The sequence below is a fragment of the Phytophthora cinnamomi genome, assembly GCF_018691715.1.
Source record: "Phytophthora cinnamomi strain GKB4 chromosome Unknown Contig1, whole genome shotgun sequence".
NCBI classification, from domain to species: domain Eukaryota; phylum Oomycota; class Peronosporomycetes; order Peronosporales; family Peronosporaceae; genus Phytophthora; species Phytophthora cinnamomi.
Genome location: NW_027150934.1, coordinates 834,605 through 852,759, shown reverse-complemented (window position 1 = coordinate 852,759; position 18,155 = coordinate 834,605). Strand labels below are relative to the sequence as shown.

Here is an 18,155-nt window from a genome sequence, read left to right as displayed (position 1 = left end):
CAGTGATTCACGAATCGTGAATCACTGCAAACCTTATGCGAAGGATCCTATGGCAAAGTAGTATTGATACCGTTGAAGCTTATTTCACGTTGCTAGCGAAGCCAAGGTGCTCCTCTAACTTTAGCGGTTCTGTGCAGCTTCCACGCGAAACAAATGGCTGTACGTTTCCATCCTGGAAGGGTAACGACAATATGGCCAGTCTTCAGCCAACTGCTCATTCTGCTGCGTCCTACAATTCCATCCCCACAATTTGCAGGCGATTGCGGTGAAGACTTTTTGTGGAGTTCATGACTGCGGACAGCAATCGTCGAGAACGCGTCGAGGAGCAGGACTCAGTCAAGGTCTGTGTGCGGATTCGGCCTCTGAGTTCCAAGGAGAAGCAGGAACAGACCAAGAGCTGTATTCGGGTCGCCGCCTCGTTCGACGGGCTGTCGAGCAGTAGCTCTGGCTCGTCCCGGGGTGAAAGTGCAGGAGCAAGCAAGGGGCCCCAGCAGCTCATTGTTGGCAAGGATCGAGCCTTCACCTTCGACAATGTCCTGGGAATTACGAGCTCGCAAACAGTAAGCTGAAGACACTCATCTTGGTGATGCATGAACTCGATTTCAATGTTTGTTACTTTGAATTTGCAGGAGACGTATCGGTTGTGTGTCGCACCGCTGGTGCAGGGTTTCTTGGAAGGCTACAACGCTACGGTACTGGCTTACGGACAAACGGGAACCGGCAAAACCCACACCATGGCAGGATCAGGATTTGACGCTCGGGGACGTGAGAAGAACACAGAGCTACAGGGGATCATCCCTAGAGTAAGACTCCTGCGGTGATTACATTCATTTCCAAGACCTAACCGATTTGTTGTTGTTTTCAGGTGATCAAGGCTGTTTTCAAGAAGCTGCAACAGCAGGATGAAGGAAGCGACAACCAGCGTCGAAGTGAGCACACATTGCGAGTGGAGTACGTTGAAATTTACAATGAAGAGCTTCGAGACTTACTGCATCCCGAGACCACATCGAAGCAGTTAGCGATTCGTGAGGACGGGGAGGGGAATATTGTGATCGCCGGAGTGAAGTCGGAACCCGCCGACTCGAAGGAAGCAGTGTTTCGGCACTTGGTTGTGGGGGGTGCATCACGTGTTACCGGTAGCACGCTGATGAACGAGCAGTCGAGTCGTTCTCACGCAATTTTCAGCTTGTTGTTGGAGCAGCGCGACCTCGCGTCAGGTACGCGGAGATTTTCAAAGTTCCATCTCGTTGACTTGGCAGGATCTGAGCGCGCAAAACGCACCGGCGCCGTGGCTGGCCGGTTCAAGGAGTCTGTGAGTATTAACCAAGGCCTTCTAGCACTAGGAAATGTCATCAGCGCCTTGGGGGATGATAAGCGTCGAATTGGAAGCGCTGGGACTGGCAGTGGAGCTGTGCACGTGCCGTATCGAGATTCAAAATTGACACGGTTGCTGCAGGATAGCTTGGGTGGCAATGCTCGCACATTGATGATTGCATGTGTGAGCCCTGCCAGTGTGAACTTCGAGGAAACGCTGAACACGCTGAAATACGCCAACCGTGCGAAAAACATCAAAAACAAGCCTATTGTCAACGATCGCGTTGTGAGCGAGGAGGAACGCGTGCGCAACGATGAAGAAATGACTCGAATGCGGGAAGTTATCGCCAATCTACAGACGCAATTGCAACAGCAAAAGACTTCAGCTCCGCCCTCGCGGACTCCGTCTCGACCGTCTTCGTCAATGGGGAAGAAGGAGAAGCACGTAGACCAAGAACATGAGCTTACCACGGTGAGCCGTGAGTTAGCGCAGGCGACGAAGTGTGTGAATCTGTATGGCGATGCTGTAGAAAGTATTCGCACGTACTCGATGGAAGCTGCCACGCTGTTGGTGGCCATGGAACGCGAGATAAAGTCTCTAGGTCGGCCCGTTCAGGCGAGACTGAACGAGATCGTGAAGCTGCTCAACGCCTCGATCCAAACGGCAAACCTTAGCGAGTTGAGCGCTAAAAAGCTGGTGTTTTCACCGCCACCGCGTCAACTTGAGAAAGATGCTGATCCAGCGTGTCCGGATGAGGAGAGTACTCAACAACTGGAAGAAACGGTGGTGGTCCAGAAGCTTCGCCATGAACTCAAGGAAGCAAAAGCGAACTTGACTCGAGACGAACAGATTTTCGAGATGAAGAACGCTGATATACAAAAACTCCAGGCACTTCTGGTTGAAGCCAAGGGCAAGAATGAAAAGCTCATCGAGCGTGTAAAGGAACTCGAGCGTGGTGGTCAATTGTGGTCTAATGCCGAAGTGCCTGGCTCCAGCGGTGGTGCGCAGGAAAAGTCTCGGTCGCCTTTGACTGGTAAAAACTCGGAGAGCAAGTCTTTAAGTCACACCACAACAGCTTCACCTTCTGATCGACGCTCTCGGACGCCTTCTACCAGTAGTGGCAAGATAGTGTCGTCGTCGCGCGGATTGTTTTCTCGCCGCGGAGGCACTGCGGCTTATGATGGTAATGAAGACAAAGTGGTGATGGACAACCTTGACGAAGCCGATGGTAAGGAAGAACCCAGAGTACCTTCAGCACCGCGCAATTCCAGGATTGGAGGTGCTTCGGGATTCACACGCAATAGCACGAGTAGCAGGGGTGAGAGCTGCAGCCGAGGAAGTCTCACGTCGGGGTCTCGATTGAAAACGAGTGAAGCTATCGGAAAGCTGGAAACTACGATCACTGTTCTTCAGGTGAAACTCGAGGAGCTACAGAAGAAGAATGTACGGTGAGAGGCTGCTGGATCGGTTTGAGGGAATGACTCGATAGCTGTTTTCTTACGAGATACGTGTGTGTATGTGACTTTTTCTGACAGGAGGAACTACTGGATGCCCGTGAAGAATCTACCAGGCGCTGGGCTCTGGAACGGCAGAACTACGAGCGTCAACTTGGCGAGGCCGAACACTCAATTGAAGCACTGAAGCGTGATAACCAGGTTCTGGAAGATTCAGTACTGAACGACAAGCGCAGCGAAGCGAAAGGTGATGCAGCATGTACCCCTAGAAGCTCGCACAGCAGCCTTAGCGCGAAAGAAGCGATGAGACGCGTTGACCATGAGCGACCGAGTACATCAGCACCAAGCAAGACGAGTCGGCCACCAACTGCTACGAGATCTCATAATAATGTACCAATCGACAAGGATGCGGTGATCTCTGTTTTCGAGAACAGTGTCAAGGAGCTGATCGAGTTTCACGCTACGCGACGTGAAGTGGTTCACTTGCTCAAGGGCAAGAAGGAAGCAGAGCATAGTAGAAGTGAAGCTGCGCGTCGTGTGAACGCCTTGGAGATGCAGAAAATGCGTCAGAGCTTGGGTGTGCGTGAAAGTATCTCGGACTTGTCGAAGTCGCTTCATGCACTGGATGAGCGAATGCAGGCTGAAACCAAGTCGCTCGAGGAACTGGAGCGACTCAAGAAGATTCGCCTGCGTGCCGAGCAGAAACTCTTTGCTCTCCGTAAAAAGGAGGAGCAGGCTGATTTCCTGGACAGCGAAGCCCAGCACGAACTCCAGGACCTCGAGGAGCTGATCGTGGACTTGGACTCGCACATTGCGTTCCAGGACGCAGAGCTTGTGGCTGCACGCAACGACCTGTTAGCGATCAAACAGCGTTCTGAAAGCACGGACGCAATGTCACCACTCGATGGCTTAGCGAATGGACTTGTTCAGCAGCTCAGTCGTGGCGGGGTAGATGCTACAGCAACTATCATGGGTAAATGTCTCGATGAGGTCGCTCGACTGCGAATGCGCGTGAGTGACATGGGGAACGAGGTGCACGAGCTGCAAACTCTCTTAAACGAACGTGAAGCAGCACTGGGACAGCTAGAAAGTGGGCTGGTAGTGGCCCGTGACGAGTTCGACCGCCGCCTTGCAGCACAGCAGCAGGAGAGCGCCGACGCCATGGAACAGCTCAAGAAAATGCAGCCCCAGGTTCTTGTACCTCCCAACAACGAAGGCGATGACGCTCCCAACTCCCACAAAGATGGCGAGTGGCAGAAGCTGATCGTCCGCTGCCAGAAGAAGGACGAGTACATCGCCGGCCTGGAGAAGCACCTCGTTTTCTACAAGTCGAAGGCCAAGCAGATGCAAGCGCAACTGCAGCAGCTCATCCGGTCGTCAAGCGAACAGCAGCGTCGCTCCGAGGACGACTCCTCCTCCGACGTGGAGCGTGAGCGACAGTTGCAGCGTCGTATTCAGCAGCTCGAGGACGCCAACGATGCGCTCATGAAAGACCTGGCCACGGCCAAAGTTTACTTGCGAACCTCCCAAAGTCGAGGCAGCACCGCTAGAACCAGCGGAGAACGCACCGGCGCGAAGGTTGTTCGAATCTCCAGGAGTGAATTGCGGGAGCTCCCAGCACCTCCCGCTCCTCCCCTACGCGCCTCCGACCTACGCGAAGACTAAAACCAACAAAGGCAGCTTGAAGTTGTACCTGTCAGTGTACCGAGGGAATGTTTTATGACTGGAAACTGAAGTGTAGCCATTTTCAAATCGATGGCCGACGTAACGGTTGCAGGTGTTGCTGCTGCGTCGTGCAGTCCGTTGGCCCCGACGGAGCTCGAGCGGGAGCACGTGCACAAGGTCTACGACCTCATCGCACCCCATTTCAGCCACACTCGGCACCATCCGTGGCCCCAAGTGACCCAATTCCTGGAGCAATTGGAGCCTGATGCACTCGTGGCGGACGTGGGCTGTGGCAATGGCAAATACCTACGTGTGAACCCCTCGCTGTACATGATCGGAGCCGATCGCAGCATTCCATTGATGCAAACGGCATCTTTGAGCGACTGGTGCGTGTCGTTGAGGTGTTGAGGTGTTGAGGTGCGGTAGGTTGCCTAGCTGAGACCGAATGTAGCAACTTGTTGGGCTGCGACGCGCTGAAGGTGCCGCTGAGGACGGGGGCATTCGACGCGGCGTTGTCGATTGCTGTGATGCATCACATTTCGACGGAGGAACGGCGCGTTGCGCTTATCAGGTACTACTGGGCTGTGAAATATACTGAATTTATTAGTGTTGATCACTGACTTTGCTGGTGCTGATGCTGTTGTATTTGGAGTGAACTGGCGCGGTTGGTTCGAGTAGGAGGTGAGGTTCTGATTGTGGCCTGGGCCTTTGAGCAGGATGCGCGCTCGAAACGCCGCTTTGAGCAGCAGGATGTCATGGTGGAGTGGAAACTCCAGCAGAAGTACGCCCAGGAGAAGGAGAGCGAAGAAGAAGCTGACCGCTGCTCAGGATCTCACGGGCGTCTAGATCGCGAAAAGCGGTGGGTGGTCTACGAGCGCTACTGCCATGTGTACCGAAGTGGGGAGCTGGAGGCACTGGTGGCCCAGGTACCTGGGCTTGAAGTGGTTTCTGTCGAGTACAGTCGGTCGAATTGGTGCCTGCGCCTCGCTCGTGTCTTGACTTGCGAAGCTATCGCAACTGTCCAGTCTACTACTAGTACATGATATCCATTAGAGCCAATGGCTTTGAGCCCTGGACCATAAGTGTCGATTTCGGAGGCATGTAATCATGAGCTTGATTCGTGGACTCAGCCAGCACTTCCTTTTCTCTTTTTTGGAGACGACCAAACTGGGGGTTTGCAAATCCAATGAGCAAGACTTGGATGCCCATTCTTGAATTTTCAGAATCCAGTGCTGTCCACAACGACGGGCCTCGATGCTAGCGAAGGATGAGGCAGTTGGGGCTGAAGCACCTCCCTCTGACCAACGTTTTCTGCGGGTCTACAGGACTTGCCGCTTTCCATGCCAGCAAAGGTTTGGATGCTGTCTGTCTCGCCTAAAATTTTGGTTGCATTCAGTGAAGCTGAAAGCTTTGAATTCATCGTTTGGAAAAGGTGTCTAAGAACGAGGCTAAAAAAACGCGGTAGCCCCTCTCCGCTACAAGTGATTTATGGTGATTACGTTTTTACAGGCTAACAGTTCGACCACGCATTGTCGAGCTCCATGCCAGCCAAAGCAAGTCAGACAAAACTGAAGAGCTTCGTACACGTTTGGATCAACTTCTGGAGTAGGCGCGACCTCGCTGTCGGATCTGGGTCGTGTGCTACATGACTTCCAAGCTTCGATTAGTATCCTCTACACTTCAATTTTGTATTTTCCTGGGACGAGTCCTGACTCGTCCTGCGATCTTGTTCTCTACTGGCCTATTCAGAGTTTGCAGCCGTCTTCGCATGCGGCGCTTGGCGATGAGTACTTCTCTTTTCTCTTCGTTTCGCAATGCGGCCCTCATCGTCATGATAGCTGGTGTCGGTTTATCTGACCTAAAACGGTCCTAAATGTCTTAAAATGTCCTAAGAAAACTGAAATGACACTGACAGACACAAAACCGTATTATGGGACAGCGGTAATTTATGACAGGTGTCCTGATAATCCTTATTGTCCTAATTAGGACAATTAGGATAGTTAGGATACCCCCGTGGAAAATTACGTTATCATTTTATCTACTACTACTAATTAAGTACTATTAATACGTAGTATTATTATAGACCACTTCGTGTTGCAAGGTCAGTTAGGACAGTCAGGACAATTAGGAGAGTTAGGACAATTAGGAGAGTTAGGACAGTTAGGACCCCCGGAAACATACGTTATAATACGTCTATTATATCTACTATTACTATACACTAGGTCGTGGTAATTGATGTTGAAGTGGTAGGAAAATCTCGCGTTGGCTCTCGCCTTCGCACTTCGGGGAGCGCCGCTGTGCGGCGTGCCCCACCCCCTCGTGCCTTACGCTAAGGGCCGTTCTTAACGGAGCGGGTGTGCGGTAGGCTCGGTAGGCCCGGGTAGCTGCGCACCGGCTCTGTGCAGCAGTCGGGACTACCTGGAGGGAATTTTCGATCACATCGGTAGTCTCCCTACGCACACCACGAGGGGGGGGGGGGGGGTGCGCTGTCCGTGGTAGGCTGCCCAGATTCTGACTCCCCATCCAAATGGATCGCCCTCGAGAGTTGCTGCGCACCATTGTCTAGCCCAGCGCGAGCTCCTCTGAATAATCTTCTCTAAGGGCAAGCGCCTGCGTCGCTGCAGCGACACACACGGCAATGTCATTCATCTCTTCAGCACTGGACGAACTGCTCCATTCCTCGTCGTCCAAATCGACTAGCTGAGGGAACATACGTAGTATCTGCCACACTGTGGCCCACAGGGGGTTCGGGGCGTATTGTGAATGCGACAATTTCTCGGACACAGGTACAATCTGGTACAGCGGCCTACCGCCTGCACTCCGTCATTCTTAACGACGACGCGCAGAGTGGTACTCTCTACGCACACCGCACACCCAGCCACCCGCTCCGTTAAGAACGGCCCTAAATCCTCGGCTTCGGCCAAGCGCGGCGTCTGGGATTAGATAGAACCTACTTCACAGTGCAAATCCTCTGGCTCCCGAGCCGACTAATGCATATCTCCGCGTCGTTTCGGTTGCAAATTGTCTCTCTGGGGCCTCTTCGTGTTGGACACAGTCGGGTGTTCATACGTGGCCTCGCAACCGCTCACTGCGGCGTCCACCTGCGGATTACTTTGGCAGTCGTGCGGCTTGAAGAGGGCACAACTGGTGGCAGGGGCGCTGCTGGTAACGCTACTTTTATAAAATAAAAGTAAAAAGCGGTGGGTGGTCTACGAGTATGCGGCCTTGGAGTGGAATTTGTCGAGTATCGGTACAGTCAGTCGAGCTAGCATATCCATTTCGTACATTCGTCTACTACCATCGTGGCAGTTGCTCTTACCTACTTGTTTTTATGTTGTTGCCGGGCTATATGGGGCAGGGCAGGGTCTACTCACCGTGATTATGGGCAAATATGTCTAACTGCTGAAAACGTAATCTCTAGAACGCTTTCCATGTTCGGCATATTCTGGTCAAAGACTGGGTCTTTTACTGGGACCGGGTATAAACCCAGCGGGATACCCGGTAGATGGTGAAATACCCCTAACTGCGCGAATAAGTGGTGGTTCTCTGAGGAGACACATCTTTCTCGAGACAGCAAGCATATCGTGATTAAATCGATCTCCCAGCAAATCACGGTTTTTTCAGCGTGTAGCTGTGTGTTCTGCCGATTTACGTAGACTTTTCCATGCCCACATACAAGACAAAGTCAAAATACCAGTGTAAGTGTGTCCAGTGCTGTCTGCACACTGACGAACCCCAGTTAATGATCTCGACCGGTACGCTGGTGACTGGACAGATGCCGAGATGTGTCCTCGCATGCTAGCGGGTTCATATTCGCACCAATTCAATACCATGTCTGTGCATTATCACACCGAGCAAGCAGTATGCCCCCTCATACTTCGCTCAGAACCCGCGCCTCTACGTGTTGATCTCGCTCCCGATCGAACCAGTGCATGCTCGAGTCGATGCACTTGGATAAGATCGAAGGGTAGCGAGCGTAAGCGCGTTACAGTTGGCGTGGGAGTGCTCAAGTGCAGGAGTTCGTGAAAAGTGTGATATTCAAATAGTTACATTGCCTCTCTTGAGCGATTATCCCGAATTACCTAGTCTTTTGTAGGTTAATAGGTCCCTCGTGCGATTTGGCATGATCTCGGGAGGATATATACTTTATCACCAAAGATGCGATATTTGCCGAGGTGCCGACCAACTCCCTAGATGACCTACTATATATCTGGTTATTTGCAGATGAGAACGTAGGACTCATACTGGTTATACGCAATACTGTATTTCAGTATGCTGGAATCTATGTGCGACACTGCGCAAATCTTGCATCGTTGCAGATTTTGTCGGTCCCACCTTTCCAAATTGCCTGTACATCTGTACGGATCGACACGTGAGTGGAGACACCACGGTTAGGGGCGGTTCGCACCTCTGCTCTTTTTGGCTCTTTTATTGCTAATAAAGTGGAGATCGGGTCGCAGCACATTTTCGCTTTTCCTTTGAGAAATTCACATGAGAGTCAGTGTAACTTTTGCTCACAGTTAAGCATGGCCAGTCGCGCAGAAGAAGCCTACGAGTGCAGCGTATATGTCGTCAGAACCAGCCCATGGAGAAGACTTGTTGGGACCAAATCATATCCCAGTCAGTTCGCGGCACGGTATACTGGTGTTGCGGAAGCTCGGGCCACGTACGTTTGTCGGAGACGACGGCGCCAAGCACACACATCGAGGCGCCAGAGTCGTGTCGTCTGGATTCATGACGGGGGAGATCACAAATGTTACGATAGATATGTCAATGCGTGTCTATCACAGAAAAAGAGACCAAAAGACCTCCACTACCTCTTGTTGGGAGTGTACATGCAAAAAGAGGTGAGGAGTCGTTTGATTGGCGGATTCTCTTTCTGCGACCTCTTTTTTTGACTGCGACCCGCCCCTTAATGTACTGTATTCGGAGGATGGAAAGGAGCTGCTATTTATCATTATCACGCTACATGCCTTCAACATGTACATGTCGTAACGTAAAATGAAGTGTACTATAGATAGTCGAATCAACAACTGTACATCAAGAACGCAGCAGTGAATAATTGATTCGAGCGTGTCATACCAGTTGGTGCTCTGTCATCCGGCTTGCATGTACAGATGCCCTTAATACATGTACCAGTATGAGGCCCGTAAGGCCAGCATGTGATTCGGTCCGAATGCATTCGTGCCCTCGTCAACAGATGAATCGGACAGAGAATCGGGCATGATCAAGGAAAAGATGTTGGTGGTAGTCCGCCAGTGGCGGGCCTCCACCTTCGCGGTGCAGTACAATTCATTCTTCGATTTCCCGCGAGGCTCAACAAGCCAAAACCATGCGCGTGCATTTTGTCGTGGTAGCAGCTGTGGCCACCTTTCTTGCTAGCAGCACGGCGGCGGATTCAAATCCGAGCAACCTCGCGAAGAACAATGCAGCTGATACTCCTCTCTCGACCCGCAACGGCCAACGAGTTTTGCGGAGCTACGAAGGAAAGGACGAGGTGGATGAAGACCGAGCTTTGGATGACATTGTCAAAGTTTTGAAGCAAACTCGTACTGGAACCAGGTGGCGAAAGTATCTCGACGCGAAGAAAATCGAGCGGATCAACAACAACAAGGCGAAGAAACTCGCGGATCAGGCGAAGAAACTTGAGCAGGCCGCCAAGAAAGACGAGAAGCTATTCAATCGAATCAACGCGCTCTACAAAAAGAAGGTGTCCTACGAAGATCTCTACATGAAGGAAAAGATAGACAACTTCGACGTCTTCAGGGCATTGAAAGTCAGCGAGAAAGCAAAAAATTCCGAGGAGGGGTTATGGTGGGCTGGCTACTTCGACTACTGGGTCAAGATGAAGGAATTGGGTGTGAAGGGGGGATAAACGTCGTTGGTGTTGTTTTAAATCCACGTTTCGTGTATTCTTGCATTCCTGCGTTTAACTTCAAGGCTAAGTTTGGCGTAGGTGCTGCTGGGAAGCCGGTCGTAGCTTGTCGGTAGTTTTGCGGCCCTCAACAGGATGATGTCCTTGGAGGGCAATGATGGTAATCACAACAACAAAGCCTATCACCATACTTTGAGAAGCTCGCCGACTACATATGAACACCTTGATCCCTCCATGATTCCTGAGGATAATGAAAGCAACGACGGCAACGACGGTAGCGACACGTCACGAGTTGTGGATAGCGCGACGAGCTATGCGCGGTTAATCCTCGATCTTGAGCTGGAGATGTTTTTCGTAATTTGTTACATGCTTACTCTAGCGTGGTGTTCTCGTCTAGGGAGTGCCTCCAAACGGAATACTACACGGAAGCGACAATAGCACTTCGAAGCGTTTTGGAGATCTCAAACCCAACCAGCACGTCTTTCAAGGTTGCAGTCCTGTATATTACACAGCTTCTAAAAGTTGCCCAGCAACTTGATGCCAGCATCGACTGCATGCTGGTACGTCTAACGCCGAAAAATTTTACTCACCAATCCAAGCTACTCCTAAGTGCTTTATGGTGTGGTCAGCAGGGCCTCTACCAGTCGATGCCTTCGCCATTTTCACACGTAGATGGAATTTGCATCATTGTAAGTGTGTTTTTTTATTCGCTGTTGTTTATCAACAGTATCTAACTCTTTTATCTGTTGATGCAGGCTCGACTCTATCAAGACAGTGGATCCGTTCAGGCAGCACAATTCTGGAAGAACAAGCTGCCGCGGTCGTATTTTCCTGATGCTTTGGGCGAGCACAACGTACAGCTATGGGAAACAATGGCTGATAGATTTTTCAACGCGGCTCTGTGCGTGTTTGCGGCTGATTTCTATGCCGAAGCAGTGGCAGCAGGTGCTGAAAAGCATTTCGTGCCGTCGATTCGCTTTAGGCACCGATACTTGGTCTCATTGTTGTCGTTCGTGGGCCCACAGGGCCCCACTGCTCACAAGAACCTTTGCACATCAGTTGCATGGTCACTGGCTCAATGGTTTCGTCGTCGAAATGGGAGCGCTGCTCACCTCTCCGACTGCTATGGAGACTTACACTTCTATCGGATACGTCAGGTGTACTATGCGTCATTTCCAGCGATCTACCGCGTTGTGTTCGTGTGGGTAGATGGACCTGCTGGTCGGATAGGACGGTGGTGGAGACGCCTGTGGGCCAAATCGCACCGAGCTCCGAGCAACAGTACGGTAACATCAGCCCCGCCCTCCGTTTCACGCGCAAAGCGTAAAACAAATAAGAAACAGACTCAACACCCAGCACTACTCACACGAGATCGTCCAACCCAAGCCGGACTTCGTGGAAAGCTATCTGCACCTTCACCCACTTCTCCATCGCTCACAAGGAAGCCGCATACGAGCAATACAATGCGCAAGAAAACCAAAGCTTTTCCACGACGTCATATTTCGACGGAGCCAGGTAGAAGGACAAAAGAATTCAGCAACTTGCGGTCTGAAAATATGGATACCAAGCAACAAGTCGACACCCGCGCTCTAAGTAATAACGCATCATCGACGGATGAGGCCCAAACGTTTCGACCAGAGCAGGCCGACTCGACACCTGCAAAGCGCCGCGAATATGTTAAGACTCGTGCTGCAACGAAGAAGTCCAGCGAATTCGGCAAGCAATCGCCCACGAAACGAAAGCCCAGCGTTCTCAAGTGAGTCTACGTTCGTTCGTGTTACCCATGATATCCAATATTTGCATCAACTTACAAGGCTTACATATTTTGACTCCTCAGGCGCCTTCGTGGAGACCTACGAAATGGACGGCCTTCACCTGCCGGTGTTGAGAATGGGTCTCCCAGTGACAAGTCAAGCATGACTCGATCATCCAGTACGAGCTTGTTGGACGTTTATTCACTGCGACTATCAAGAACCGAAGACTTCGTGACCGTCTGCGGTGAACCAGGCTTTGCAGATCTCGATTTGGATGAAGTGAGCGAGTTCGCTCGTCTGGCTCACTACCGAGCTCGGGTCCTCGCCGGCAAGCATGCCCGTGTCGACAATTTAGATACAAAGACAGTCAAACCTCAGTGGCTGCAGGATCTGGAGCGAGCAGTGGTATTAGTCGAAACTCAGCAGCAGCGAAACTTGGTTAGTGGCAAGGTGGTCATTGAGAGCGACTCCATTACGCTTCTGTCCGAGGTGCACACGCGTCTGGTGCTCCAGGTCACAACTGTTTGGCGACAGTACACACGCGACTTCGGCGAGAGCTCTTTCACACGAAGACTGCGCACCTTGACTCGTCGACTTGTCGACTGGAAGTTCACACGCATATCCGAGGTGGTCGCAGCGCTGTGTGAAGCAAAGTCTACCGCCATGCAAGAGGAGAAGCACCGAAACCTCGAATTCTACCACGTTCACCACTCACGCCAGCTAAATGAATGAAATATAAACACACGACTTCACTGCGTCCATGATATATTTGATGCGTTTAGATGGCTCGAGGCTACTCATGTTGTTGCTGCTGGCTGGTGGCGCTGGTTGTACCGCTAGCACTGGATTTGTGCTGCTCTCCCTGACTTCCACTTGAGGCTTCCGCGACGTAGTGGCCTTCACTGCCACGCTGGCTGTGGTAACTGTGGCCACTGTTGGTGCGGCGGTGGTGTTGAGGGTATGCCTGCTGAGCTTCAGCCTGTCGTGGAGAGCGGCCACGCGGCTGTTCCCCATGAGCACTTCCAGGTCGCGAACTCGAGATGCGATCAACATCTACCATGGAGAATGCTGCACTAGCACCGAGCGTGTCAGTTGGAGACATGAAGCTTGCCGTCTCGCGTGAAACTCGGGGCGCGGCCGTTGCTCGGCTGTAATCCGCAGCTCTTGCTCGCATCGTAGGGTACTGGGCATATCCTAGACCGCCCGGCATAGGACTCGCTTGACCACCAGGAGAGGAGCCCGTCGAATCCCGGTAATAGCCAGTAGGAGTGCCCGCAGATCCTTCGGCGCTTTGAGGTGCACTACGCCCACTCAACCGATGGATGTACCGGCCTTCCGCACGTATGCGGTTGCGAGGGTGTGCCTCGAGTTGGCGGTCTGACAGAAATGCGTCGCCACGTTCTCGCCAACCAGGTGAGTCGGCAAAGCGGCGTGCGTACTCGGCCGATTCTGCACGGCCGGAGACTGGCTCAACGCCAGACCAACGAGAGGAGAACGGGTTCTCCAACGTGGAATCGCGGCTGGAAGCTCGCCCGCGATACCCTCTCAGCTCAGGTGGAGCTTGGATGCGAGCTTCACTTGTCGTCTCGCCGCCGACAAAACGGTCACCGGACATGCGAATGCGTCCCCCCATGCCTTGTCCGCGATAAGCGGAGATCCTGCTGGCAGCCTCTGCACGTCGATCAAGGTCCTCGGGTCTGTACAGCGCCGTTTCACCACCGCGTCGCATGGGGATTCCAGCGGCTCCGTACGCGTCATCGCGCGCCTGTCGCGTCCGCTTGCCGTCAAATTGCTCGGTGCTCGGCGAGTCTGACGTCGTTCTCTTCCTGGATCCGCTGCCAGTGCTTCCGTGGTTGCTTCCAGTCTCTGTGAAGGCAGCGGAGCCGGCCGCAGCTTCACGGGGCAGCAGCGACAGGATGGCCGAGTGCACGTTGGCCGGGAAGCACGCGGTCAGCAGCTCGTTCTCCGAGGCGATGTAGCCGACCACGTCCAGCGCGGACGGGAAGATCTCGCCGCTGGGCGCCACGAAGCGCGTCTCGCCCCTCCCGGACGTGCTGGTCTGCACGCGCCAGCCCTGGCGCACCAGGCTGGGCAGCGCATGGTTCTCGAACAGGCTGACGACGAACTGGGCCTCGCGCTCGCTGACCTGGATGCGCGCGCGGCGCGGCGCCTGCCTGGGCGGCGGCATCATGAAGTCGCCCGTGTCGGGGCTGGCGGGCGACGCGCCGCCCTCGCTCTTCTTGAGCAGCAGCGAGATGGCCGGCGGGGGCTGCGACGGATCCGCGCGCTCGATCTCGTCCTGGATGAGGATCTGCAGCGTGCCGTCCACTGTCAGGTCCTCAGCGTCGCCGTCCGCGTAGACGACCGTGTAGAGCGCCGCGCGCTTGTCGAACTTGACCACCTGGCCGAGGAAGCGGCCGTGGCCCGCGAACGTCTTGGCCACGCGCAGGCCGATGAGGTCCTCGGCGAACACCTCGCGTCCGTGGAACATGATGCGCACGTCGCGCGCGTCGTGCGGCGAGGGCGGCGCGGACGGGTCCTCGTCCTCGGCGTCTCCGGGGCCGTCGTCGTCTCCGTCCATGTCCTCGTCGGGGATCAGCGGGTTCCCTTCCTCGCGCGCGGCCCGGGCGGCGCGCTGGAAGGCGGCGGCTTGGCCCTGCGCGCTGGCGCTGGCGTTGGCGTTGGCCTCTCTCTGCGGCGGCAGCTTGCTCGCCTCCGCATTGCTGCTGTTGTTGCTGTTGCTGTTATTATTGTTGTTGCTACTGGACGGGGGCGAGTTGCCGCTGCTGCGCAGCTGCAGCAGCGCCGCGCTGCCCGAGGACAGCGAGGGCAGCGACTGGTTCTGCGCCTGGGGCTGCTCGTCCTTGTCCTTGGCGCTGGCCTGCGAGCCGGCGGACGAGGGCCGCGGGCCCTTGGAGCGGATGTCCTCGTCCTGCGTGCCGGAGCTGCTGGGCGAGTCGGCGCTGTTGGCCGCGTTCTCGTTCTGCGAGTCTCCGCGCCAGCTCTCGCCGCCCTTGTGGCGCCGGCTGTGGCTGCTGGCCACCACGGGGTTGATGGGCGCGGACGAGAAGCCGCTGGACGTGGCGGCTGATGCTGCTGCCGCGCCGCCGGGGCTCGAGGACGCGGAGCCCGGCGCGGACGCGGAGCCCGGCGCGGACGCGGGGCGGGCCGGCATCCGAGCGCTGGGGGCTTTGCAGCTTGAAGCTGGGCAGCGTGGGGCTTTAGCTTCGGCGCGAGGCGGACGCTTGGGTAGTGACTGCCTGTCGCCGCTGGATGAAAGCTTCCGTTTTTGCGCCCGGGGGACCCCTGAACACTCATGCAGGGGAAACCACGTTTCGGGGGAAAATTCGTGAGCAGGAGGGGTGCCGCGTTTGTGGTACGCGTGTTGTGTATGGAGTGTTTGTTGTGCGGTATTCTAGCGAGAGAGGGTATTCGTGATGAGCGGGGATTTCACGGATTTTATAGCGAGACGGGGGTGCTGCTACCGTATTTGGGACCAGTCGCGTCGGGTAATAAAACGTGCAATGGCGAGCGGGAGACCGCGGAGGGGGACGGTGCGTTACGGATATGAGATCGAGCCTGTGGAAACGCCCCGCGCGGAGAAAAGCGTGCACTTGCGCGAGAACCCACACACATTATGACTGCAGTGTCGTCGCACGGCGGCGTTCTGTGCGCGTGAGCGCGGCCACGTCGTCTCCGCGCTAGGGGAGAAGCGACTGGAGTCGTATGGGACCCACACATCAACGTGGACGCCGGCGTGGTATAACAGCTGAACCGGGCGGGCAGCCTTCCTTCTGTCATAATAAACCTCTCATTCGGCATCCTCTCATTGAATGAGGACAGTTTCAAGGTGGACAGTTTCAAGACACCATTTCCAGCCAATCCGCGTGCGCCACAACCGACGAGCATGGCGACCCGAGCTGCTCGCGATGGCGCCGTCCTGCCGCGTCCCCAGCCCTCTATGCTGCCTGTGCTAGCTGCCCTAGGACTGCTCTTCGCCTGGCTACTGAACGCAGTGAACCTCGCCGTCCCGGAGCCCTACATGGTAGAGATATCCTCGCTTTTGTCGCCCTACTCCCCTCTCTGACTGTGTCATTCGTCTGCAGGACGAAATTTTCCACATCCCGCAGGCCCAAAAGTACTGCGAGGGGCGCTACGGTGTGTGCTCAATTACGGCAATGAGGCTGAGTGTACTACTGACCGGTTATGCTGCTTTATAGACGAGTGGGACCCAAAGATCACGACATTCCCAGGTCTCTACTTGGTGTCAACGCTGTACGCCAAAGTGGCGGCGTCATTGGGCTTGGGAGAGTTCTGCTCCGTGTCGGTGTTGCGCAGTGTGAACGTGCTGTTCGCACTGGGTAATGTGGCGTTGTGTGTGCTGCTGAGACGCCACGTAACCCCGCGAGACCCCAACGCGCTGCTGCACGCGCTGCGGGTTGCGGTATTCCCACCGCTGTTTTTCTTCGCGTTCCTGTTTTACACGGACGGAGGAGCGACGTTCTTCGTCTTGCTGATGACGCTGCTGGCGGAAAAGGTAGACTTGCTGCAGTACCCGCCGGCGAGGGGTAGCTTCATGCTCAGCGCGATGGTGAGTGAGATACTTGCAGGTTGTGGTGGGAGGGGTTTCTGACGTTGTGTGGCGTTGGGTAGAGTGGTGCAGTGGCGGTGCTGTTCCGCCAGACGAATATTGTCTGGGTGGTGTTTGTCGCCGGCACGGTCGTGGTTCGATGCGTGGAGCTGGCGCACTCCAAGTTCATCTATGGGTGCGTTGCATGTGCTGTAGCTGCTTCAATACGGGACTTTCCATTAATGTCGACGCTGTGTTGGTGCAGGTCGCTGAAAGACGATGCAAATGGTGCTGGTACTTCGACAACCACGCACAGGTGAGTGGCACGCTTTGAATATGGTGTGGGTGGCGACTGACGTTATTATGTGGCGTATGAAGCTCTCTTCGCGTCTTTCTGAACTTCGTCAGCGTTGTCGTTACCAACCTGCCGTCTATTCTTCAAATTGTCTGGCCTTTTGTCGTGATTGTGGCGGGTTTTGTGGGTTTCCTTCTGACAAACGGTGGCATTGTTGTTGGTAAGCGAGGCCAACTGCTCTCTGCTTTGTTGCTGTGTGAATTAGCGCTAACTTTGTCCTAAATCAGGTGACAAATCCAATCACGAGGTAACGTTCCACGGAGCCCAGGTGTTGTACTTCATCGTAGTGGCAGCCTCGGGCTTCGGCCTTAGCCTTATTGCGCCTGTCCAGCTGGGGAGGTTTGCTGGGTCAGTTCGCCGGAATGCTACTTCGTTGCGGGGCGTCATGTTTATCCTGCTCGTGGTCGCAGCGACTATCAGCATCATTTACCGCTTCAGCCCTGTGCACAAGTTCATGCTTGCAGACAACCGTCATTACACGTTCTACGTGTGGCGGAAGTTCTTTCTGAAGCACCAATTCGCCAAGTTCCTCCCGACCCCAGCATACCTCCTTTTCGGCTGGCGATGCTGGAATGACCTGGGTATGCATTTGTGACCAGTTCACGAGAAGGAGGAAGTTTGCTCATTGTTTTGTTGTCGATATATCCTGCAGGTCAAAGACGCTCGCCGTTGTGGAAACTTGTGTACGCGCTTGCTGTCTACTTGGTTCTCATTCCATCGCCGCTTGTCGAGTGCGTTCATTGACGCAATATCCTCTCACTACTGTAGTTTTCAAATTGCACTTACCCATGCTGCTTCTTTACAGGCCGCGGTACTACTGCGTTCCGTTTATTATCCTCCACCTGAACACGAGCAACGTACGATTCTACTCCTTGCTATGGTTCGGTCAAACTACTCACATTTTCCTCGATGATGTACCATGCTATAGCAATCTGCCTTCCATCAATGGGTAGTAGTTACTGCCTATATGGTTGTCAATGCGTTGACTCTGTACATTTTCGTGTATCGCCCATATGAGTGGGTCGATGGGTCCACGGCGCGATTCATGTGGTAACAAACACTACAGCTACAGGATAATTGGCCATAGTGTTGTGAGGTTAGCGTCGAGATGTCGATGGAGTTGAACACAAACAAAAAAACTGAACCATATGACGACGTGAAAGTATG

General features: G+C 54.1%; 7 protein-coding genes across 7 annotated transcripts; 6 read left to right on the top strand and 1 right to left on the bottom strand.

Moving 5' to 3' along the window:
- Positions 1–287: 287 nt before the first annotated feature.
- Positions 288–4,434, top strand: IUM83_06365 (kinesin-like protein; the record flags this gene model as incomplete). The annotated part of the gene is made up of 4 exons (XM_067930565.1): positions 288–560; positions 630–803; positions 866–2,758; positions 2,851–4,434. The coding sequence occupies 4 exons, from the start codon at positions 288–290 to the stop codon at positions 4,432–4,434; spliced, it is 3,924 nt and encodes a 1,307-aa protein (XP_067800365.1).
- Positions 4,435–4,524: 90 nt separating this feature from the next.
- IUM83_06364 (Alkylated DNA repair protein alkB 8) lies at positions 4,525–5,477 on the top strand (the record flags this gene model as incomplete). The annotated part of the gene is made up of 3 exons (XM_067930564.1): positions 4,525–4,820; positions 4,886–5,005; positions 5,087–5,477. The coding sequence occupies 3 exons, from the start codon at positions 4,525–4,527 to the stop codon at positions 5,475–5,477; spliced, it is 807 nt and encodes a 268-aa protein (XP_067800345.1).
- A 4,289-nt stretch (positions 5,478–9,766) lies between these two features.
- On the top strand, positions 9,767–10,309 carry IUM83_06363 (putative secreted RxLR effector protein; the record flags this gene model as incomplete). Its single annotated transcript, XM_067930563.1, has 1 exon — positions 9,767–10,309. One exon carries the CDS (start codon positions 9,767–9,769, stop codon positions 10,307–10,309), a length of 543 nt encoding a protein of 180 aa, XP_067800392.1.
- Positions 10,310–10,863: 554 nt separating this feature from the next.
- IUM83_06362 (uncharacterized protein) lies at positions 10,864–11,636 on the top strand (the record flags this gene model as incomplete). The annotated part of the gene is made up of 4 exons (XM_067930562.1): positions 10,864–10,869; positions 10,939–10,998; positions 11,065–11,210; positions 11,519–11,636. The coding sequence occupies 4 exons, from the start codon at positions 10,864–10,866 to the stop codon at positions 11,634–11,636; spliced, it is 330 nt and encodes a 109-aa protein (XP_067800368.1).
- A 229-nt stretch (positions 11,637–11,865) lies between these two features.
- Positions 11,866–12,795, top strand: IUM83_06361 (uncharacterized protein; the record flags this gene model as incomplete). Its single annotated transcript, XM_067930561.1, has 2 exons — positions 11,866–12,065; positions 12,147–12,795. The coding sequence occupies 2 exons, from the start codon at positions 11,866–11,868 to the stop codon at positions 12,793–12,795; spliced, it is 849 nt and encodes a 282-aa protein (XP_067800460.1).
- Positions 12,796–12,856: 61 nt separating this feature from the next.
- On the bottom strand, positions 12,857–15,238 carry IUM83_06360 (uncharacterized protein; the record flags this gene model as incomplete). The annotated part of the gene is made up of 1 exon (XM_067930560.1): positions 12,857–15,238. One exon carries the CDS (start codon positions 15,236–15,238, stop codon positions 12,857–12,859), a length of 2,382 nt encoding a protein of 793 aa, XP_067800367.1.
- Positions 15,239–15,970: 732 nt separating this feature from the next.
- On the top strand, positions 15,971–18,042 carry IUM83_06359 (Alpha-1,2 glucosyltransferase/transcriptional activator; the record flags this gene model as incomplete). Its single annotated transcript, XM_067930559.1, has 10 exons — positions 15,971–16,108; positions 16,170–16,221; positions 16,284–16,654; positions 16,717–16,829; positions 16,899–16,949; positions 17,012–17,148; positions 17,216–17,569; positions 17,641–17,719; positions 17,794–17,845; positions 17,917–18,042. The coding sequence occupies 10 exons, from the start codon at positions 15,971–15,973 to the stop codon at positions 18,040–18,042; spliced, it is 1,473 nt and encodes a 490-aa protein (XP_067800346.1).
- Between the last annotated feature and the right edge of the window lie 113 nt (positions 18,043–18,155).